Below are 16,501 nucleotides of genomic sequence, written 5' to 3'. Positions count from 1 at the left end.
TTCATTTTGTGGATGAGAAGATTGACAGCAACAGGGAGAAGCAATTTGTCTTGATCCATAAGGAAATACTTTAAGCGGTTACCTATGTGAAGTGCCATGCTAACTCCTTAGTCTTATTTTCTCATTAAAAGTTGGGTGATACTTCCTGTTCCTGCCTCACAGCTGAGGAGTGTCAGGATTAGACCTGAGCAGAACCACAGAGCCAGTACGTGGCAGAGCCAAAATTCAAACTTCGTGTCCTCTCATCCCAAATCTTGGGCTCCTGAGCCACGTGCTTTCAGGCTGTATTCTTAGACATAGATTTAGATTCAAAAGGAATGAGAGATTTTCTAAGAGTGAAAGTTATAAAAGAACTAGAACTAGAAACTGTAACTTTTAGCTACTGTGCTCACCAGTGTTTTATCAGCTGGACATAAGCCAGAGTCATTTGGGGAAATAATTTAATTTGAGAGGATTCCCTTTCCAAATTGACCCTTGGGCCACTTTCTTGCTTTAATGATTGATGTGGATGCACTCAGCTCACATCATTTAATGATTGATGTGGGGGCATGCCACCTGTGGGCAGGTGGTCCTGGCTGGTATAAGAAAGCATGTTGAGCAAGCCATGAGGAGTAAGCCAATGGCCTCTGCCTCAGTTCCTGCCTCCAGATTCCTACCTTGACTTCTTCCCTGACTTCCTTGCATGATGTACTACAAGTCATAGCTGAATAAACCCTTTCGTCCGTGAGTTGTTTTTGGTCATGATGTTTAACCACAATAGAAACTCTTAAGACAAGCTAGTGTTTTAGGAGTGCTTTTTATTATGGTTTTAGAGAGGGTTAATATATAAAGTGTTTGACTTTTGACTTTTAGGAGTCTTCTTCAGTCCTAAGAGCCTATGTTTTTTTTTTTTTTTTAATGTGTTTGTGTGTTTTGCCTACATGTATGTCTGTGCACTATATATTAGCCTGGCACCTACAAAGGTCAGAAGAGTAAATTGGATTCCCTGGAACTGGAGTTATGTATGGTTGGTGAGCTACCTTTTAGGTACTGAGAATCAAACCTGGGTTCTCTGAAAGAGTATCAGGTGCTTTTAACTACTGAGCTATCCTTCCAGCCCTAAGAGAAATGTTATTTTTAATTACTATGTTTAGAATTTTATGTTTATGGATGTTTTGCCTGCATGCATGTTTGTGTATCAAAGGCATTGGAGTTCCTATAATGAAGTTACATATTGTTGTAAGCTGCCATGTGGGTGCTTGAATTCAAACTAGGACTTCTAGGAGAGCAGGCAGTGCTCTTCACCCCGGAGCCATCTTTCTGGGGCCCTATCTACAATTTTTTTAATATAAATTTATATAATAATTTTAAGTGATGTGTTTAAACTTAAAATCAATGTTGCTATATTGTAAATGTTCTGGTGATGACTCATTTATTTTGTAATGATGTATTTATATATTTATACTAGTGACAGAGAAATCTGAAATTTAAACTGTATATTATTTTGCTTGTTCTTAGCATGTTTGTAAATCACTTGAGGAGTCTTACAATGTTCACTGCTCAGCTGAAGATGTTTTCAACTTGGATTCCAGCACTGAAGAAAAATTTAGCCGACACCTAATATTTCAGCTCCATAATGTGGCATTTAAAAATAACAGTCATGTTGGTGAGTACCTTTAAAAGATCCTGGTTATATTAAAATCTTGTATTTTCCTGCTTCTCTTGAAATTTTCTAGGTATTTCCTAGCCTTTACGGTTGCTTGCCTATTCTAAAAAGATGAAGTGAGTTTTCATGAGTGCCCTAAGCTCTTGACCTGTCTATCTCAGGTATTTTACCCCACCCAGGATATCAGTGCTATTAGTGCCTCTTACCATACACATTAGGATGACCATGAGTGTCCTGATACTGGTTTCTGTTTTAATAGGACTCATTTCAGTTTTCTGGAGAAGTCATAAGAGGCCTTATCTGTGATGCCTAATATCTGTACTTCTGACCTTTGCTTCAGCCTTAAATAAGCCTTAGTTTGTGGGCTGGGGCCCTGGTCATATCATGAAGGGCTTTTATCCCAGAACAACTTTAGAACTGCAGTGACATCTGGGTGCACAAACCTGAAAACGTAAGCAGAGTAATTGTAAGTAGACAAATGAGAGCCTGGGTATAAAAGGAAGTCAGTTCAGAGAAGATGAAAATAGGCCAGCTGGGAACACCTAAATCTCAGGTCTAAAGAAAGGCTAGCATCCCAAGTGTTCATCAGCCTTGGGCTTAAGGAGTGTTGGCTAACATTCTTGTAACAGGCAGTCTGTTTCAGATCTTCAAGTGTCCTGTAACTTCACAGCCACCTAGAGTAAAGCTGTGAGCATAGTCATTGAGGCCTACAGCCCTAAAGCCAAGTGCTGGAGTAGGGAAGTGCTGGGTCTCAGTGAGCTAGGTGCTGTTCTTATCTCCCCACTGTTAGTTGCTTAGCCTCTGTCTCTTCCTCTCATCCTTTAGATATTAGCAACTGCAGGCTCGATGCTTGTGCTTGTATTCACTCTACCATCGTCAACTTTCATGCTCATCCACTATCACGGCTTCGATCATTATCACTATTGATGTTACTTAGCCTAGATTGTTCAGATGCCAGATTGTTCAGATTGTTCCTGCAACTTCCCACCAATATTTCTACTCAGACATTTCAAACTCAACATGTCCTTCCCAAGCTCCTTATCTTTCCTTAAGATCTTGCTTCTTCTCCTGCCTGTTAGTGAGTGTCAGTCCCTGGCATGAAAAAAAAAAGTCAGGAGGGTGGATATGTCCATGATAATCACAAGTATGTGAGACAGTCCAAGCTTTCTGTCGTGTGTATGTATGATGTGTATGCATGTGTGTGGTGTCAGTCATCACTGCCCAGTTTACATGTCGATGGAGATCTCTCCACCTGCTTATTTAGTCAGCTGGCAAGAGTGATGTGATTATAACACTGTGCCTTAAACTTCATTGATCATTCTTGCCTTCAGGGACAAGTGCACCCACTTTAACTTGCACAGTGAGGCTCACTGGGTTCTCCCCTCATCCCTCCACTCCATCCTTAACCTAGTTTCCACCGATGCATGTTTCTCTAATGCTCAGGCCTTTTTACTTTTTGTTGCTGCTATCTGAGCTCCATTTCAGATGGTCTATGGAGACTGACCTTCTCAGGTCAGCTGAGAAGCTGTTCTATCCCTCTAACCCTGAGGTTTAAAAGACTGGTATTCTTCTGGGTTGCAGCATCCAGTGTTATTATATGAAAGCACTTAACACTTCCTAGGGTGGTTTCCTGTTTTTTGTTTATTGCGATTCTATGTAGTGTGCTTGTTCATGCATGCATGCATGTGCGCATGTGTGTATGCATCTGTGTGTGTGTGTGTGTGGTGTAAACATATGTCCACATGTGTGCCATTCGGTGGCATGAGGATGTCTTCTTCAATTACTTCCCCACCTTATTGTTTAAAGACAGAATCTTTTCTTAATCTGAACATTGCCATTTCAGCTAGGTTGGCTGGCTATCTACCTGATGTCATGCACCAGCCTTGGCTTGGTTGGGGTCCTAAGGAAAGGGTGTTTGAGAGTGGAGAAAGAAATAACTCGAAGTCAATCTTGGGTATAAACTGACAGCTCTGTGCTCTGCTTGATCTGGCTCTCCAGACAGCTGCACAGACAGCTCAGCTCTTGCAGACCAAAGCCTAGTCTTTTATTTACATGTCAATTCAATCATCCACCCCAGGTTCCCTTTGATTATTCCCATGAATCAGCATTTTATGACCTTCTACTCTTGATTCTTAGAAAAACAGCAAGTACATTTTTTAATATAGTAAATGAACTGGAGATCTGCTTGCCTTTGTAAGCACAGACAATAAGCTAGCTGGGTGGGATCTTGCTCTGAGATTACCATTTCCACCAAGCCTGGGCCTAAACTCACTCTGTCCTAGACTGACCTTGAACTCAGAAATCTGCCTGGCTTTTTAAAACATAAACAATAAACTTAGCTGGGTGGGCTCTTAACCACTCCCCAAATCTCTTTATCTCCCTCTTTAATATGTTTCTGACAAGTGGGCTCATAGTGCAGCTGCCTCTATTCTTTTAGGTGCACGAAGCCCCTCATATAATTCATATTGCATTCTTACATTTTGCTTATTTGAGAAATCATACATTCTTGAACTCATGTTTTCAGAGATCTGCCTGTTTCTGCCTCCTGAGTACTGGGTTAAAGGGGTGTGTCACCACCACCTGGCTACTTAATGTTTAATTAGAGGAACTGTTGTTTATTTCCTGTTTTACGAGTTTAGCATATATCAATACTATTATTAATAATCTTTAGAATATTAACAATAATAAACAGAAATGGGCATTTAGTGACTATTTGCTGAGTGAATGCACCAGTGATAGGCAGAGTATGAAAACTGAGTCCTATCTTGTACCTCACTGGTACAATTAGGAATAAATATGCTCTAATTGTATTTTGAGAGAAAAGTTCTACTTTAACAGGAAGAGTGATATGTAGGAGGAGCTAAGTGGGAAGGAGTACTGAGAGGAAGAGATAGAACAAGGAGAGAAGATGAAGAAGAGGAGAAGCTAGGTGATGAGAGAGAGAAAGAGAGAGGGGGCATGGAGGCAGATGTTCACATGTCTCCACCAGTCAAAGAGGTTTTTATATCTAGGTTGGGTATTGGGTTACGATTCTGATTGAGCATTACCAAACTTATAAATCCTTTGATTAACATTTAAAAAAAATCGTATAAAAGCAAAAAGGAAAGGGGGGCATGGGACAGGGGTGTTCTAGGGAGGGGAAATGTGGAAAGCGGATGGCATCTTAAATGTAAATAAAATATAAAAAAAAAAAAAAAAATCTGAGTCCTGAGGAAGACCTTTCTATGATTCCTGTTTACCCCTCACAATTTGCTCTCTGGTTGCTCACTGTGAGGCTGGATGTCGAGAGTCCAGCTAGAGGAGAGTAGATAGTTGCTGGTAACTGGCAGTCTTGGCTTCAGGTATCTTCAGAAAGCAGGTCACATTTGGTCTGAAATTGGGTAGAATTTCAGCATACGGATGAGAGTAAGAAAGCCTGAATTATCATCAAGCATAGCCACAGTAAGAACTCAGTCACACTGGACAAATGGGCTGTCATCCAAGCCTGTCTACAGTCAGAATGCGGATTCAGGGCGTGCAAACTAGTCTACATTTCCACCTCATTTCCCCTTTTTTGGTGTCCCTCCTGATAAAACTTCAAGTTCCTGTTACCAGCCTGGCAGAAAGAGGAACTGAGTCAGATGGAAGAGATTAGAGAACATTCTCAGTACTGTACTCTCCTGCCACAGCTCAGAAAAGGACACGGGCTGGGCAAGCACACCATCATGCCACCTTGTTAGCTCCCTGCCAAGGGTCAAAGGCCTAGCTTAGTACTGCTCACGCAACCATTTCTGCAATCCAGTTCCTGTGCTTCCTATTATTTGGCCCAGGTAGATAGAATTAGACATTTCCAGGAAAGTCAGCTTTATCAACTTATGTTTATATTATTTCATAGTTTTTGATATACCATATCTTGTTAACAAGTGTTACTTGGTCTCCTTCATTCCAGAAATAATCAAATTTAAATGTTCCTGCAAGGATCAAATGCTTTTGCTTTTGGCTTAATGTTCTAATGTTTATTTATTTATATACTTATTCATGTATGTGTGTGTGTGTGTGTGAGAGAGAGAGAGAGAGAGAGAGAGGGAGAGGGAGAGAGAGAGAGAGAGAGAGAGAGAGAGAGAGAGAGAGAGAGAGAGAGAGAGAGAATATCTATGCCACATTAGGGTCTTTGAGGCCATAAGAAAGTGTCAAGAAGCTGTAGTTATAGCAGTTGTAAGCTGCCTAACATGAGTATTGAGAACTGAATTCTGGTCCTCTGGAAGATCAGGAAGCACTCCAAACTGCTGAGTTATCTCTCCAGCTTGTATTTCATTTGTTTTGAGACAGTCATACTATGTAGCAAAGCTGACCTGAAACTGTCTCCTGATTTTGTTTCCTGAGAGCTGGGATAACATGCATGTGCCTCCATATTCTGTTCCAGTTTCTTTTAAAATTGCTAAACATCTATCATCATGGTGATGCAGGCCTGTAGTCCTAGAATTAAGGAGGCTTACACAGGATGATCACAAGTTCAAGGGCATCCTGGGCTGTATAGAACAATTCTGCCTCAAAAAAGCAACATGAAATTGTATTTGTTTCTTTGCATAGAAAAATTTTATTTAGAGAAAGAAGATTTTGATTATAATGCATGTGTACATTACAACTTAAACATAAAATCTTTATATATAGGATATGCATATATAAAGCCTTTCTGACATATAAATATAAAAGTGATAAATAAGCCCAAATTTACAATTATAAAGAAGTTTTTCTTACATTGTTTTGTATATGCAATATTATATATACAACAACTTAATGGCTGAATTATGCTTGACTTTGTGATATAAATAGTACATGTGAATATAAAGAAGTTCAGTTATCTCATCAATTTTAATAGTGCATGTAGAACAGACTCTCAGGGCAGATGTTGAAGTACAAAATATACGAATTGCTTTAATTCTAGATATTAGCTCTAAATCCATAGTTTATCTTGTAACCCTTTGAGGGTAACAGATGGTTGGCAACAGCCTTGAGACTACCAAGATGAGTGTCCTCGGGGCATGTGTGGCTGCTGAAGGAGAGAGAATGAGTCCATCAGACTCTGCTGACCTGCTGGCTCTGAGGGGAGAGGTGGCAGATGCTTGGTGTGCTTCCCTGTCTCTGCATTTGGTGACCACCTCATCCTTCAGTCACTGACTAGTTCTGCTCCGTGTAGCAGTGAAAGTGGACATTTCTGCTGACAGCATGCTGGGCTCAAGTCCATACTAGCAACATAGTATGTTTACAACTGACACCCTCTTGTGCCAATAGGAGCTGAGAAAATAAAAGATTACACACATGAAAAGATGTGGTAAAAGAGACATCTTACAGTTTGTAGCAATAGCTAAGGAAAGGCTTTAGTTCATAAATAGACACTAAGTCTACAGAAAATAAGAGTTATAATATAATCTTGATACTTTTTCTCCTTAGGTAATTTTGTGAAAAAAATTTTGCAACCTGCTCTTCACTTAATTGCCAAGGATGATGAAGATAAGATCCCAGAGGCAGTGGGCCATGAAGCCTCCTGTTTTTCTGTTACACCATTAAAACAAGAGATTTCAGAGGCCTGGCAGAAGCTGGGGTTGCCTGAACAATATGACTCTGATCTTTCATTTTTAGTTGTAAAAAATCACATGGGAGAAAAATGTCTTTTTGTGGACTTAGGTAAGTAACATTGGCACTGTTGACTACCCTGCATCCTTTGTGAAAGGCAAGTCTGTACCTGCTTGGGCTGTGCCTAGGTTCTGTCATCCACTTGGAATAGACTGTTCCTTGTTGAGTGACAACATCAAGATTCATCTTTTACTTTGATTATCCTGTCACCCCAGCACCATTTGTTGGGAATGACTGTCATTCCCCATGGCTCAGCAGTACACTTTGCCGTCTCCAGAGTCTGTACATATTTTAGACTCTGGTCTATTCTGTTATTCACTCTGGCTATCATTTCCTGGGCTGGTACTGGGACATGATAGGTTCCCCCATTTATGTAGTGTTCTCTCATTTCTTGCCATGTTTTTACAATTTTCTGGATAGAAATCATACATGTATTTCATTAAATTTGTTATAGACACTTTGAGTTTTCTTGGTCTCTTCCTTTCTCTGGGTCTTGTGTCACAGTTCTCTGGCAGCTCTCAGTCAAACATTTTATTTCTGGTACTTTGTTCCGCTCTTCTGTTTCCTTTTCTTTGCATAGCTGCGCCAGAATCATTTAGTTAGCTATCTGCGTGTGGCCTTCTTTCATTCTAATGTCAAATTATCTTAATTTATACATTGCTTTAATTTTGGATATGGGAAATAATCATCTAGCAATTTTGCAGAAAAGTAATATCTGCTAACTTATAAAACAAATCATGGAAACATGCATTCATTTTTAAAATTAATTTTTATTGTAGGAGTGTATACAAAAAACAGAAACTTTCGACTGTATCAGTCATCAAAAATAGGAAAGTGTGTGTCTTTGGAGGTTGCTGAAGATAACAGATTTATTCCAAAACAGTCAAAAGTTATTTCTGAGGAAAACCAGTATTTCCTATCTTCCCTGGTGAGCAACGTCAGGTCTGTAGAGCCGGAATCAACCCATCTATGTAATGTAGCACTGGATATTACTAAATGTGAATGTATAAATTCATTCCACCTTAAGAAAAAGAAAGATTGTTTTTAAAAGTGTCTTTTCTCTGTATCTGAAAAATAATAGCAAGAAATGTTTCTAACCATTTAATTTCTTCTTATGTGTAATGTATTTTCCAGTTATTCTAAAATCACCACTTTATAAAGAAGAAAAAATGCTATTTACATTGTATTTAAAAGTATACTTACTACTGTCTCATTTCTTTCCACATATATACATATAGACCATTCATAGCTCACTGTTCTGGTGACTTATTTCTTGCCATGAGTATAGCTCAGCAGTAGAGCCCTTGCCTGAAATACTCAGGGCCCTGTATTTGATCCTCTGCACCAAGCCCCAGAAAATACGTTTTAATTGGGATCATTACTCATATGGTTTTGTCCCTTGACTTGTTCTTTTCAACATCATATCACAAATATTTGCCAAGCTAATAGTTTGTGAATAAAACATTTAGTGCTGTAAGCTTTGTACTGTAATGGCATACTTTATTAACAAGTCTATTGTCACAGGTTAGGTTTCTATGTTTTGGTAACTAATTCCACCTCTACCAGACTGGCAATTACATCAGAATGTGGATAGTATCCCTATCTGCAAGTGTAGTACTTGAGAGGTAAATATGCAAAGACAAGGGGTTCAAGATCATCATTCACTACGTAGTAAGTTCAAGGCCAGCAGGGCTCCATGACACCATGTGGTAAGCCTTTATCACCCTGTCCCCCAAAACCAACAAACATAAGCAAAACCCTGAAACAAACAAAAGTAGTTAAAAACTAGACTAAACCACATTAATTTGCTATGTTGTTTTTTCTTTTTGCCTCTCTCAAAAGTTTTTGTTTTGGGGTTTTGGGTTTGGTTTGGGATTTTTTTGTTTTGGGGGTTTGCTTTTGACAGAGACTCACTGTGTAGCCCAGGTGGGCCTGGAATTCACTTTATAAACCAAGCTGGCCTCAGATTTACAAAAATCCACCTGCCCCTGCATCTTTCCAGTTTTTAAGAAGAAGTTTCCATAGAAATTAACTTTAAGAATAAATACTAAGTTGTGTGCGGTGGTGCAGGCCTTTAGTTTCAGCACACTGGAGACAGAAGCAGGCAGATCTCTGAATTTGAGGCCATCAGAGCCAGGGCTAACAGAGAAACCCTGGCTCAACGTAATTAATTAAATGTGGTTAGCATGCATTGGAGGGCAGGGTCTGTGCCTGTGGAGTGTAGGAGTCCTGCTCAGAGGGTCTCACCTTCCCACTACAGCAACCTTTTAACACAGTTCCTTGTGTTGTGGTGACCACAACCATCAAAGTATTTTGTTGCTACTTTATAACTAGAATTTAATACTGTCATGAATCATAATGTGGATATCTGATATGCAGGATATCTAATGTGTGGCTCCTATGAAAGGGTCATATGTCCCCAGAGGGGTCACGACTGAGGTTGAGAACCTCTGGAGTCCTGCGTAGGTTCAGTGCAGCCTCACAGAAGTGGGCAGTTCTCATCTTAAATAAGGCTGGCTCCCCTGCACTTTGCATAGCCTTGTGCACGCCAGGCATTACTCTTCTAGAGCAGAGGAGTGCCTTCTCCCCGTTATTAGTGGGAGTTTCAGTCACACCTCCCTGTGCTTCCATTATCCTTTCTTCTCTCTGTCATTCACAGTTTTAAATCCTAGCAGAGAGTCCAAAGGTCTGTGTCTGAAGTAGAACTGTACTTGCAATCATTTCAGGTCCCCTAGAGTCCTTGGATGGCTCTGTGAAGTGTCTTAAACAATCCCCAAATGACTGTTTAAAGGAGACTGTTTTACTAATTGGCAAGTTCTGAGTCGTGTGGTAGGGCTGGCAGCTCAGGCTGTAACAGTGGAGCGGCGTGGACTAGTCATGCTCCTTCAACTCTAACTGTGCACTTTGTTTCTTTATACACTTCCTTTAGATTCTCAGACACTTTGCGAATCCTCACATGTGACCCATCTCAGACTAAAAGAAAGCGGGCTGAGTATTTTAACAGTACTAGCACTTCAGGTAACTTGAAACAATTTGACATTAAAATTGATGGGTGTAAAATCTACTTTGCCTTAAAAGTCTTAAATCTTAAGACTCATATGTGCTGGTCATATAAAAACTAATTCTTCTAGGTTTCTAACCAAGTTAGATGTACTATAAAAAATTATAGGTGCTTATTACTTAAAATACCTTAAAATTCATTCTGTGCTAGGAATATATTCCTTAAGGAATATATAAATATTCTATATTACTTAAAGAATATACAAATAATGTATTTTATATAAAACAGACACATCAAAATATGAGTAATCATTCACCCTATTTTTTAAAATATTTTTTTGTGATGGATGTATTGACTGCACGTCTGTCTGTACACCATGTGCATGTCTGAGGCCTACGGAAGCCAGAAGGAGCTGCTAAACTCTCTCTCCAGCCCCTTTCATCCTTTGTTCATAATCACAGACAGGTGGCTTGAGATGGCTCAGCAGGTAAAAGCATTTGCCACCAAGCCTGACAACCCAAACTTAGTTTCTGGGGCCCACATGAAAGTCAAGAACCAGTTCCCACAATGTGTGCTCTGACCTCCACACTCAAATCTGTGGCATGCATGTGGCATTTATGTGTACACACACACTCACACACACACACACACACACAATGTATTTTTTAAAATTACAGATAGCTACTATAGAAGATTCCCATTTAACCTTGTCACATATGTCTCTTATCATACGTTATGCACTCCTGTACTGAAGGACATACAGGATTTTTTCCCTAAGGTTTCTTATATAAATTCTCTAATAACACCTTTATTCACATATGTTGATATATCAATATAATAATGAAAATCTCCAGACAATCTAGATATACAAGATAAACAGGATGACATACTCCAAACTACAAGTTTAGATTTGTGCCTAGACTATGTGGAACACACTCATTGATGATAAGAGAAAAGGTAGATTCTAAATCCAGGAGTGTGGGCTGGGGATGGAGTTTAGTGATAGAGCACTTGCCCTGGACTTAATAGAGTCCCTGCTGCTGTAACAACACAGACACACAAATTACATAACTGCAAGCCCATTAAAAATGTGGGCAATATTTTCCTGTGTTTATTTCCTCTGATTGTTCAAGATACATTTCTAGACATTGTCTGGAAATGTTTCTCATTTCTATACTGAAATACTTTCCAAAATGTCTCAAGTTATATATCTATTTAAGAGAAATTGACTTTAAGAAAACTAGGCTTGGGGCTGGCTGATGTGACTTGAGAGTGTCTATGAGGAAGCATGGGTCCATTTTAAGAAGAATGGGAGAATAGTTTCTGTTATCTTACTAAATCTTATCCAGGAGGAGGCATCTGGATAGAGGTTAACACTATAATTGGCAAAGCAGTAACAGATGCTGTGTTAGCCAGGAGTTTTTGGCCATTTCAGTAGTTTGGTAAGTTTTATTTTCTCCCTGCTCAGACAAGACTGCAGAGAGGTCTGGTTTAGTCTAGAATCCTTGTGACCGCAGAGTGGCCTCAGTATTTGCCTACTGAAGTCTGTGGCCTCATTTGTGTTTAATAGCAGAAATCAAGACTGAAACAGGAATAGCCAACTCTAGGCAACACTGAGGCTTAGCCAGGGGACCTGCACAGCCGCTGAGTTGCTTCTCTCCTTGTCAGAGTGAAAAAAACAGGCAAAACAGGCCCTTTATCAAAACTAGCCAGCAATTGCCCTAACCGATATTTGAGTCTTAACTACGTCCTTGGAACAGCGCAAGAGCCCAAGAAGCAACAGTAAGGCAAGCTGCAAAACAGGGCAAAACATTCTCAATATTACAAACTAATAATTTGATCAGTGTTTAATTTTTCAACATTTAACTGTTCTCATTTATAAATACTTCTCTCTGTTGCAGTGGAACCCATTGAAGGCTTCCAGGGCTCACCGTACCCTGAGGTTGACCGCTTTGTTCTTTCTCTGGTGAATAAACACGACATTAAAGGAGGTAAAGCTTGGGTTTCTCTTCTGTTTTTTCTGTCTGTTTTTTCTCTGTGCAGCCTTAGCTGTCCTGGACTAACTCTGTAGAGTTATTCTTTGTTAACTCTTCCATGGCCAAGCAATGGCTCCTTGAGCAGCATCCTTGCATTTTAGGAATTCGGCGTTGGAACTACTTTTTCCCAGAAGAATTACTGGTTTATGATATATGTAAATATCGCTGGTGTGAAAACATTGGAAGAGCCCACAAGAGTAATAATATCATGTAAGTAATATTGGTTATTCATGACTTGTATGCCTTTAACCGATATATTTAAAATGTTTATAATTTAAAAAATAATGTTGACAGTATAAAGTCATTTTTATGATATATAAACTTATACCCTGTATTTGGTTGGTATTTTATATTAAATTATTAGTTGTCATATTACTTCTAGCACACCCCAGCTTTCTGTTTGTTTGATAATAACCCTTACAGTATCAGCTTTAAAAGATGGTAGAATTGGATGGGGCAGGAGAGAGCATGGCAGGATCGGGGACAGGCGGTGCTGATGGGCAGATTGGCCTTTCTGTGCTTCTCTGCCATTGGTCCTTGACACCTGGTAAAACTGGGCAGATTTGAAAAGGACACTCCTTGGTGTGAAGGAAATCTGGGTTAAGATGTTTCCTTGTTCTAGACAAAGCATGGTGCTGGGGGAACCTGAACTCACTGAGTGCTGGTTCTGTAGAGCAGGCCCTGTGTCAGGCATTTTTCCTGACTAAAAACGAAGTGTGAAGTAAAACCAGAGATGGCATTTTCAATTCTATGAGGATTCTGCTAGAACAGAGAGAAAATGAAGTGATCAGTCATGAGAATTTTTGCTGTGTTTTATAGTTAGTGTCAAAGCTGAGATTCTTATATAATTTGTATGTTCTAGACCTGAGAGAAGGATCATGATTTTGCTGAAAAACATGTTGAGTGCCCTGATTCTGTGTTATACTTGATATACTAGATTGATTCAGTATAAAACCAATCAAAATTGTATGTTTTGGGACTGGAGAGATGGCTCAGTGGTTAAGGCTCTTGCAGAAGATCCAGGCTCAGTTCCCTGTAGGGAGATTTAAAACTATGCAAAAACTATTTTGTTTTATTTTTACCAGTTATGACTATTGAGGGTTTTTTTTCCTGTTTTGGTAGTTTGCTTAGTTTGGCATATTTCACTTAGTGCTTTGTCTATTTTACCAAAATTGTCAAAGCTCCTAGCAAACATTCTTAATCTTGGTTTTAGCATTTACTTACTGCCTAATAATATTTGTATCTGCTTTAGTTTTTTATCAATTTTGCAATAATTAGTCTTGGAATTTTGGCCTTGCAAATTTTTTAAGTTTTACTTTTTCATGAATTCTTGTATCTTATTATTCATGTTCCAAGATGTCATTAGCCATTCTTCTTGTTTCCCTGTAAAGGTCTCTTTTGCTGCTTTTCACACAGTAATGTAGCATTTCAGTTGCACACAGGCCCACTCAGTTTAAATCTCCATTATATCTACTTAGGCTGTGGGTTATTTAGAAATAGTCTTCTTTCTAATTAGAATTATGGGTTTCTATTAGTTACTTTTTAAAAAATGTGCCTTATGGTTAGAGAATGAGCTCTCTATACTAAGTCTTTTAAGATTTATTCATTTTTATTTTATGTGTATGAGTGTTTGCCTGAATAAGTGTATGTGTACCACATACTGGACTGGAGTTACAGACAGTTATGAGCTGTCATGTGGTGTTGGCAACAAACCTGGGTCTTCTGCAAGAGCTGCAAGCACTCTTAACTGCTGAGCTGTCCCTCCAGCCCAAACTAATTTACTTTTTAAAAAAGATTTTATTTTTATGTGTACGTGTGCCTGTGTGAGTTTATGTGCACCATGTGTATGCAAATGCCCTTAGAGGCAGGATCCCCTGAACTAGAGTTACAGGCAGTTGTGAGCCAACTGATGTGGGTGCTTCAAACTGAACTGGGTCCTCTACACGAGCAGTAAGTCTTTTCATACTCAATCATATCCCCGGCCTCCAAACTAACACTTTTAAATTTGAGGATGCTCAGAGGATAGCTAGCATGGAGCTGGTCTGTATTAATGACTTGCACATGATTACAAAGAGCTGTGTCACATGTGCCTATTAGGTCAAGTTGGTTACTATATCTATTTTGTTTCACTCATATTTTCTGCATCTTTACTGACTTTTTGGTGGTTACTTGATAACCACCACCTCCTGGCATGAGCTGTAGATTGCTAAGAGATTGTTTTATCAAAGTCTTATAAAAGAATTTCTTTACAAATTTTTTTATTCTTTAAGAAGTTCATACAATGTGTAGTTTTTTAATAAATAACTGTATTTTTTTCTTTTATCCCTTTTACTCAAAATAGATTTTTTTTCTCCCAAAATATATCCTGATTACAGTTCCCCTCCCTCTACTCCTCCCAGTTTTCCCCACCCTCCCCCTCCATTCCAGATTGGCCCCTTTCTGTCTCTCAGAAAATAAATAGACGCATGCCTTGAATCCCTGCACTCAAGAGGCAGAGGCTGGCAGATCACCAAGTTTTAGGTTAGCCTGGTATACAGAGTGAGTTCTAGGACAGCCAGGACTATACAGAGAAACCTGCCTCAAAAAATCAAAAAACAAAGAAAGGAAAAAAACAGGCTTCTAAGAGATTATAATATAACTAATATACTACAATGATAAGACAAAAACTAACATACTGGAATAGGACAAAACAAACTAACAGAAGAAAGGAGACAAGATCATAAGATAGAAGCGCAGACCACTTGTTCACACACTTAGGATCCTCGGCCCCATGAGTGGTATTTTTAGCAGTTTTCTTTTGGTTTTGCATGTTTATCCGCCCCCCGCCCCCCATTAAACTCGGGCAGAGTCACACAGGGAAAGCGGGATTCGAACCGGGAGAGAGAGAGCAGAGGGCACAGACTCGCCCTCTGCAGGCGGCTACCTTAGCCACTGCTGGCTTGCTCTGCATGTTTATTTTCATCCTTTAGCTTTTGAATTTTTCTCCATCTTTTAAGTCTTAGGCACATCTCTGGCAAATGGCATGTATTTAAACTTTCTTTTCTATCCAGTGTGAGTATTAATGCTTTCTTTTTTATATATACATTAAGGATTCTGGTTGATCTGAAAAATGAAGTTTGGTATCAGAAATGCCATGACCCTGTATGTAAAGCACAAAACTTCAAATCTACCTGTGAGTTATTAATTTTTATATTTACCACAAAGCGAAAATTAGATATCCACCTAAAAATATTTTTACTTATCTTTTTGATTCAGGTTTCCCATTACCCACTGAAGTAAGTCTCCTATTTCTTCTGAAAGATGTGAGTATAGCTCTTGGCTTTGGGTTTTGGTCCATAGCATAAATGAACCACAAACAGTCTCCTATGTCCAGATAGCCTTTAAACACAATTCGAGGCACTTGTGTTCACTTTGGAATATATTAGTGATTTTCCCACCCCAGTGCCTCTGATAACATGAGCCACTAGGGAGTAAATTTAGTCCTAGGCATAAAGACGTTTCTTACAAATTGCTTTAAAGAGTAAACCAAGGTACTTGTCATAGTCTCTCTTTGGCCAACAGTAGCTGCCGATTGAATTTCTATCTATAGAACAATGTCAGAGGGAATACACCATTTTAGTTGTAGATATTACTAGCTTGCCAAACCAACATTTAATCCAAATGATTCACATTTAGTGCAAAAAAAAAAAAAAAAAAAAAAAAAAAAAGGAGAAAATACATAAAAGCAAAAGTGGGTTGGTTGTCTGGATGGAAACTTAAGGGCACCAAGTCTAGTCCCCAGCACCCATGGTGGCTCCCACTCCAGTTCCAGGGGATCTAATGCTCTCTGACTTTTACAAGCTCCTGCACGCATGCAGTACATACACATATACATAAGAGATATTTTTTAAAAAGGTAAAAAAGTCATACATAATTTGGGCAAGCTGATGCAAAGGTTTTTAGTATAAATCTTACATACTTGAGTTTGCTCATCTTGTTTTCAAAGTCATAATGCATGGGAGTATTTTTTTCCCATTAAGTATCAAACATTTTCATTATTAGCTATTACCAGATTGTTCCACGAGATCCTAGAGTTGAGATTGTACAGGTGCTGATGACAGCATCTGCCACTAGGACTGCCAGCAGCAGACAGCCACCTTCTATCGCCAGCCTGTGACAAGTGGCAGACCACTGTCTATTTGCATTTATTAATGAAGTTGTGCTCTT

At 39.1% G+C, this 16,501-nt stretch overlaps 1 protein-coding gene across 14 annotated transcripts in view; it reads left to right on the top strand.

Annotated features, from left to right (window-relative positions):
* The window catches only part of Primpol (primase and DNA directed polymerase), a 34,080-nt gene that overhangs the window by 15,951 nt on the left and 1,628 nt on the right, over nt 1-16,501 (top strand). For 13 of the 14 annotated variants that reach the window (XM_034520388.2, XM_034520385.2, XM_034520384.2 and 10 more), the window contains 8 exons: nt 1,498-1,645; nt 7,076-7,309; nt 8,038-8,200; nt 10,188-10,276; nt 12,161-12,250; nt 12,397-12,505; nt 15,385-15,467; nt 15,551-15,597. In XM_034520388.2, the coding sequence (XP_034376279.1) occupies nt 1,498-1,645; nt 7,076-7,309; nt 8,038-8,200; nt 10,188-10,276; nt 12,161-12,250; nt 12,397-12,505; nt 15,385-15,467; nt 15,551-15,597 (963 nt within the window). The remainder of the gene's footprint in view (nt 1-1,497; nt 1,646-7,075; nt 7,310-8,037; nt 8,201-10,187; nt 10,277-12,160; nt 12,251-12,396; nt 12,506-15,384; nt 15,468-15,550; nt 15,598-16,501) is intronic. The other variant, XM_076914123.1, reaches the window with a different exon arrangement.

Source organism: Arvicanthis niloticus, chromosome 16, assembly GCF_011762505.2.
Source record: "Arvicanthis niloticus isolate mArvNil1 chromosome 16, mArvNil1.pat.X, whole genome shotgun sequence".
Lineage (NCBI taxonomy): Eukaryota > Metazoa > Chordata > Mammalia > Rodentia > Muridae > Arvicanthis > Arvicanthis niloticus.
This window is presented reverse-complemented; position numbering and strand designations above follow the sequence as displayed.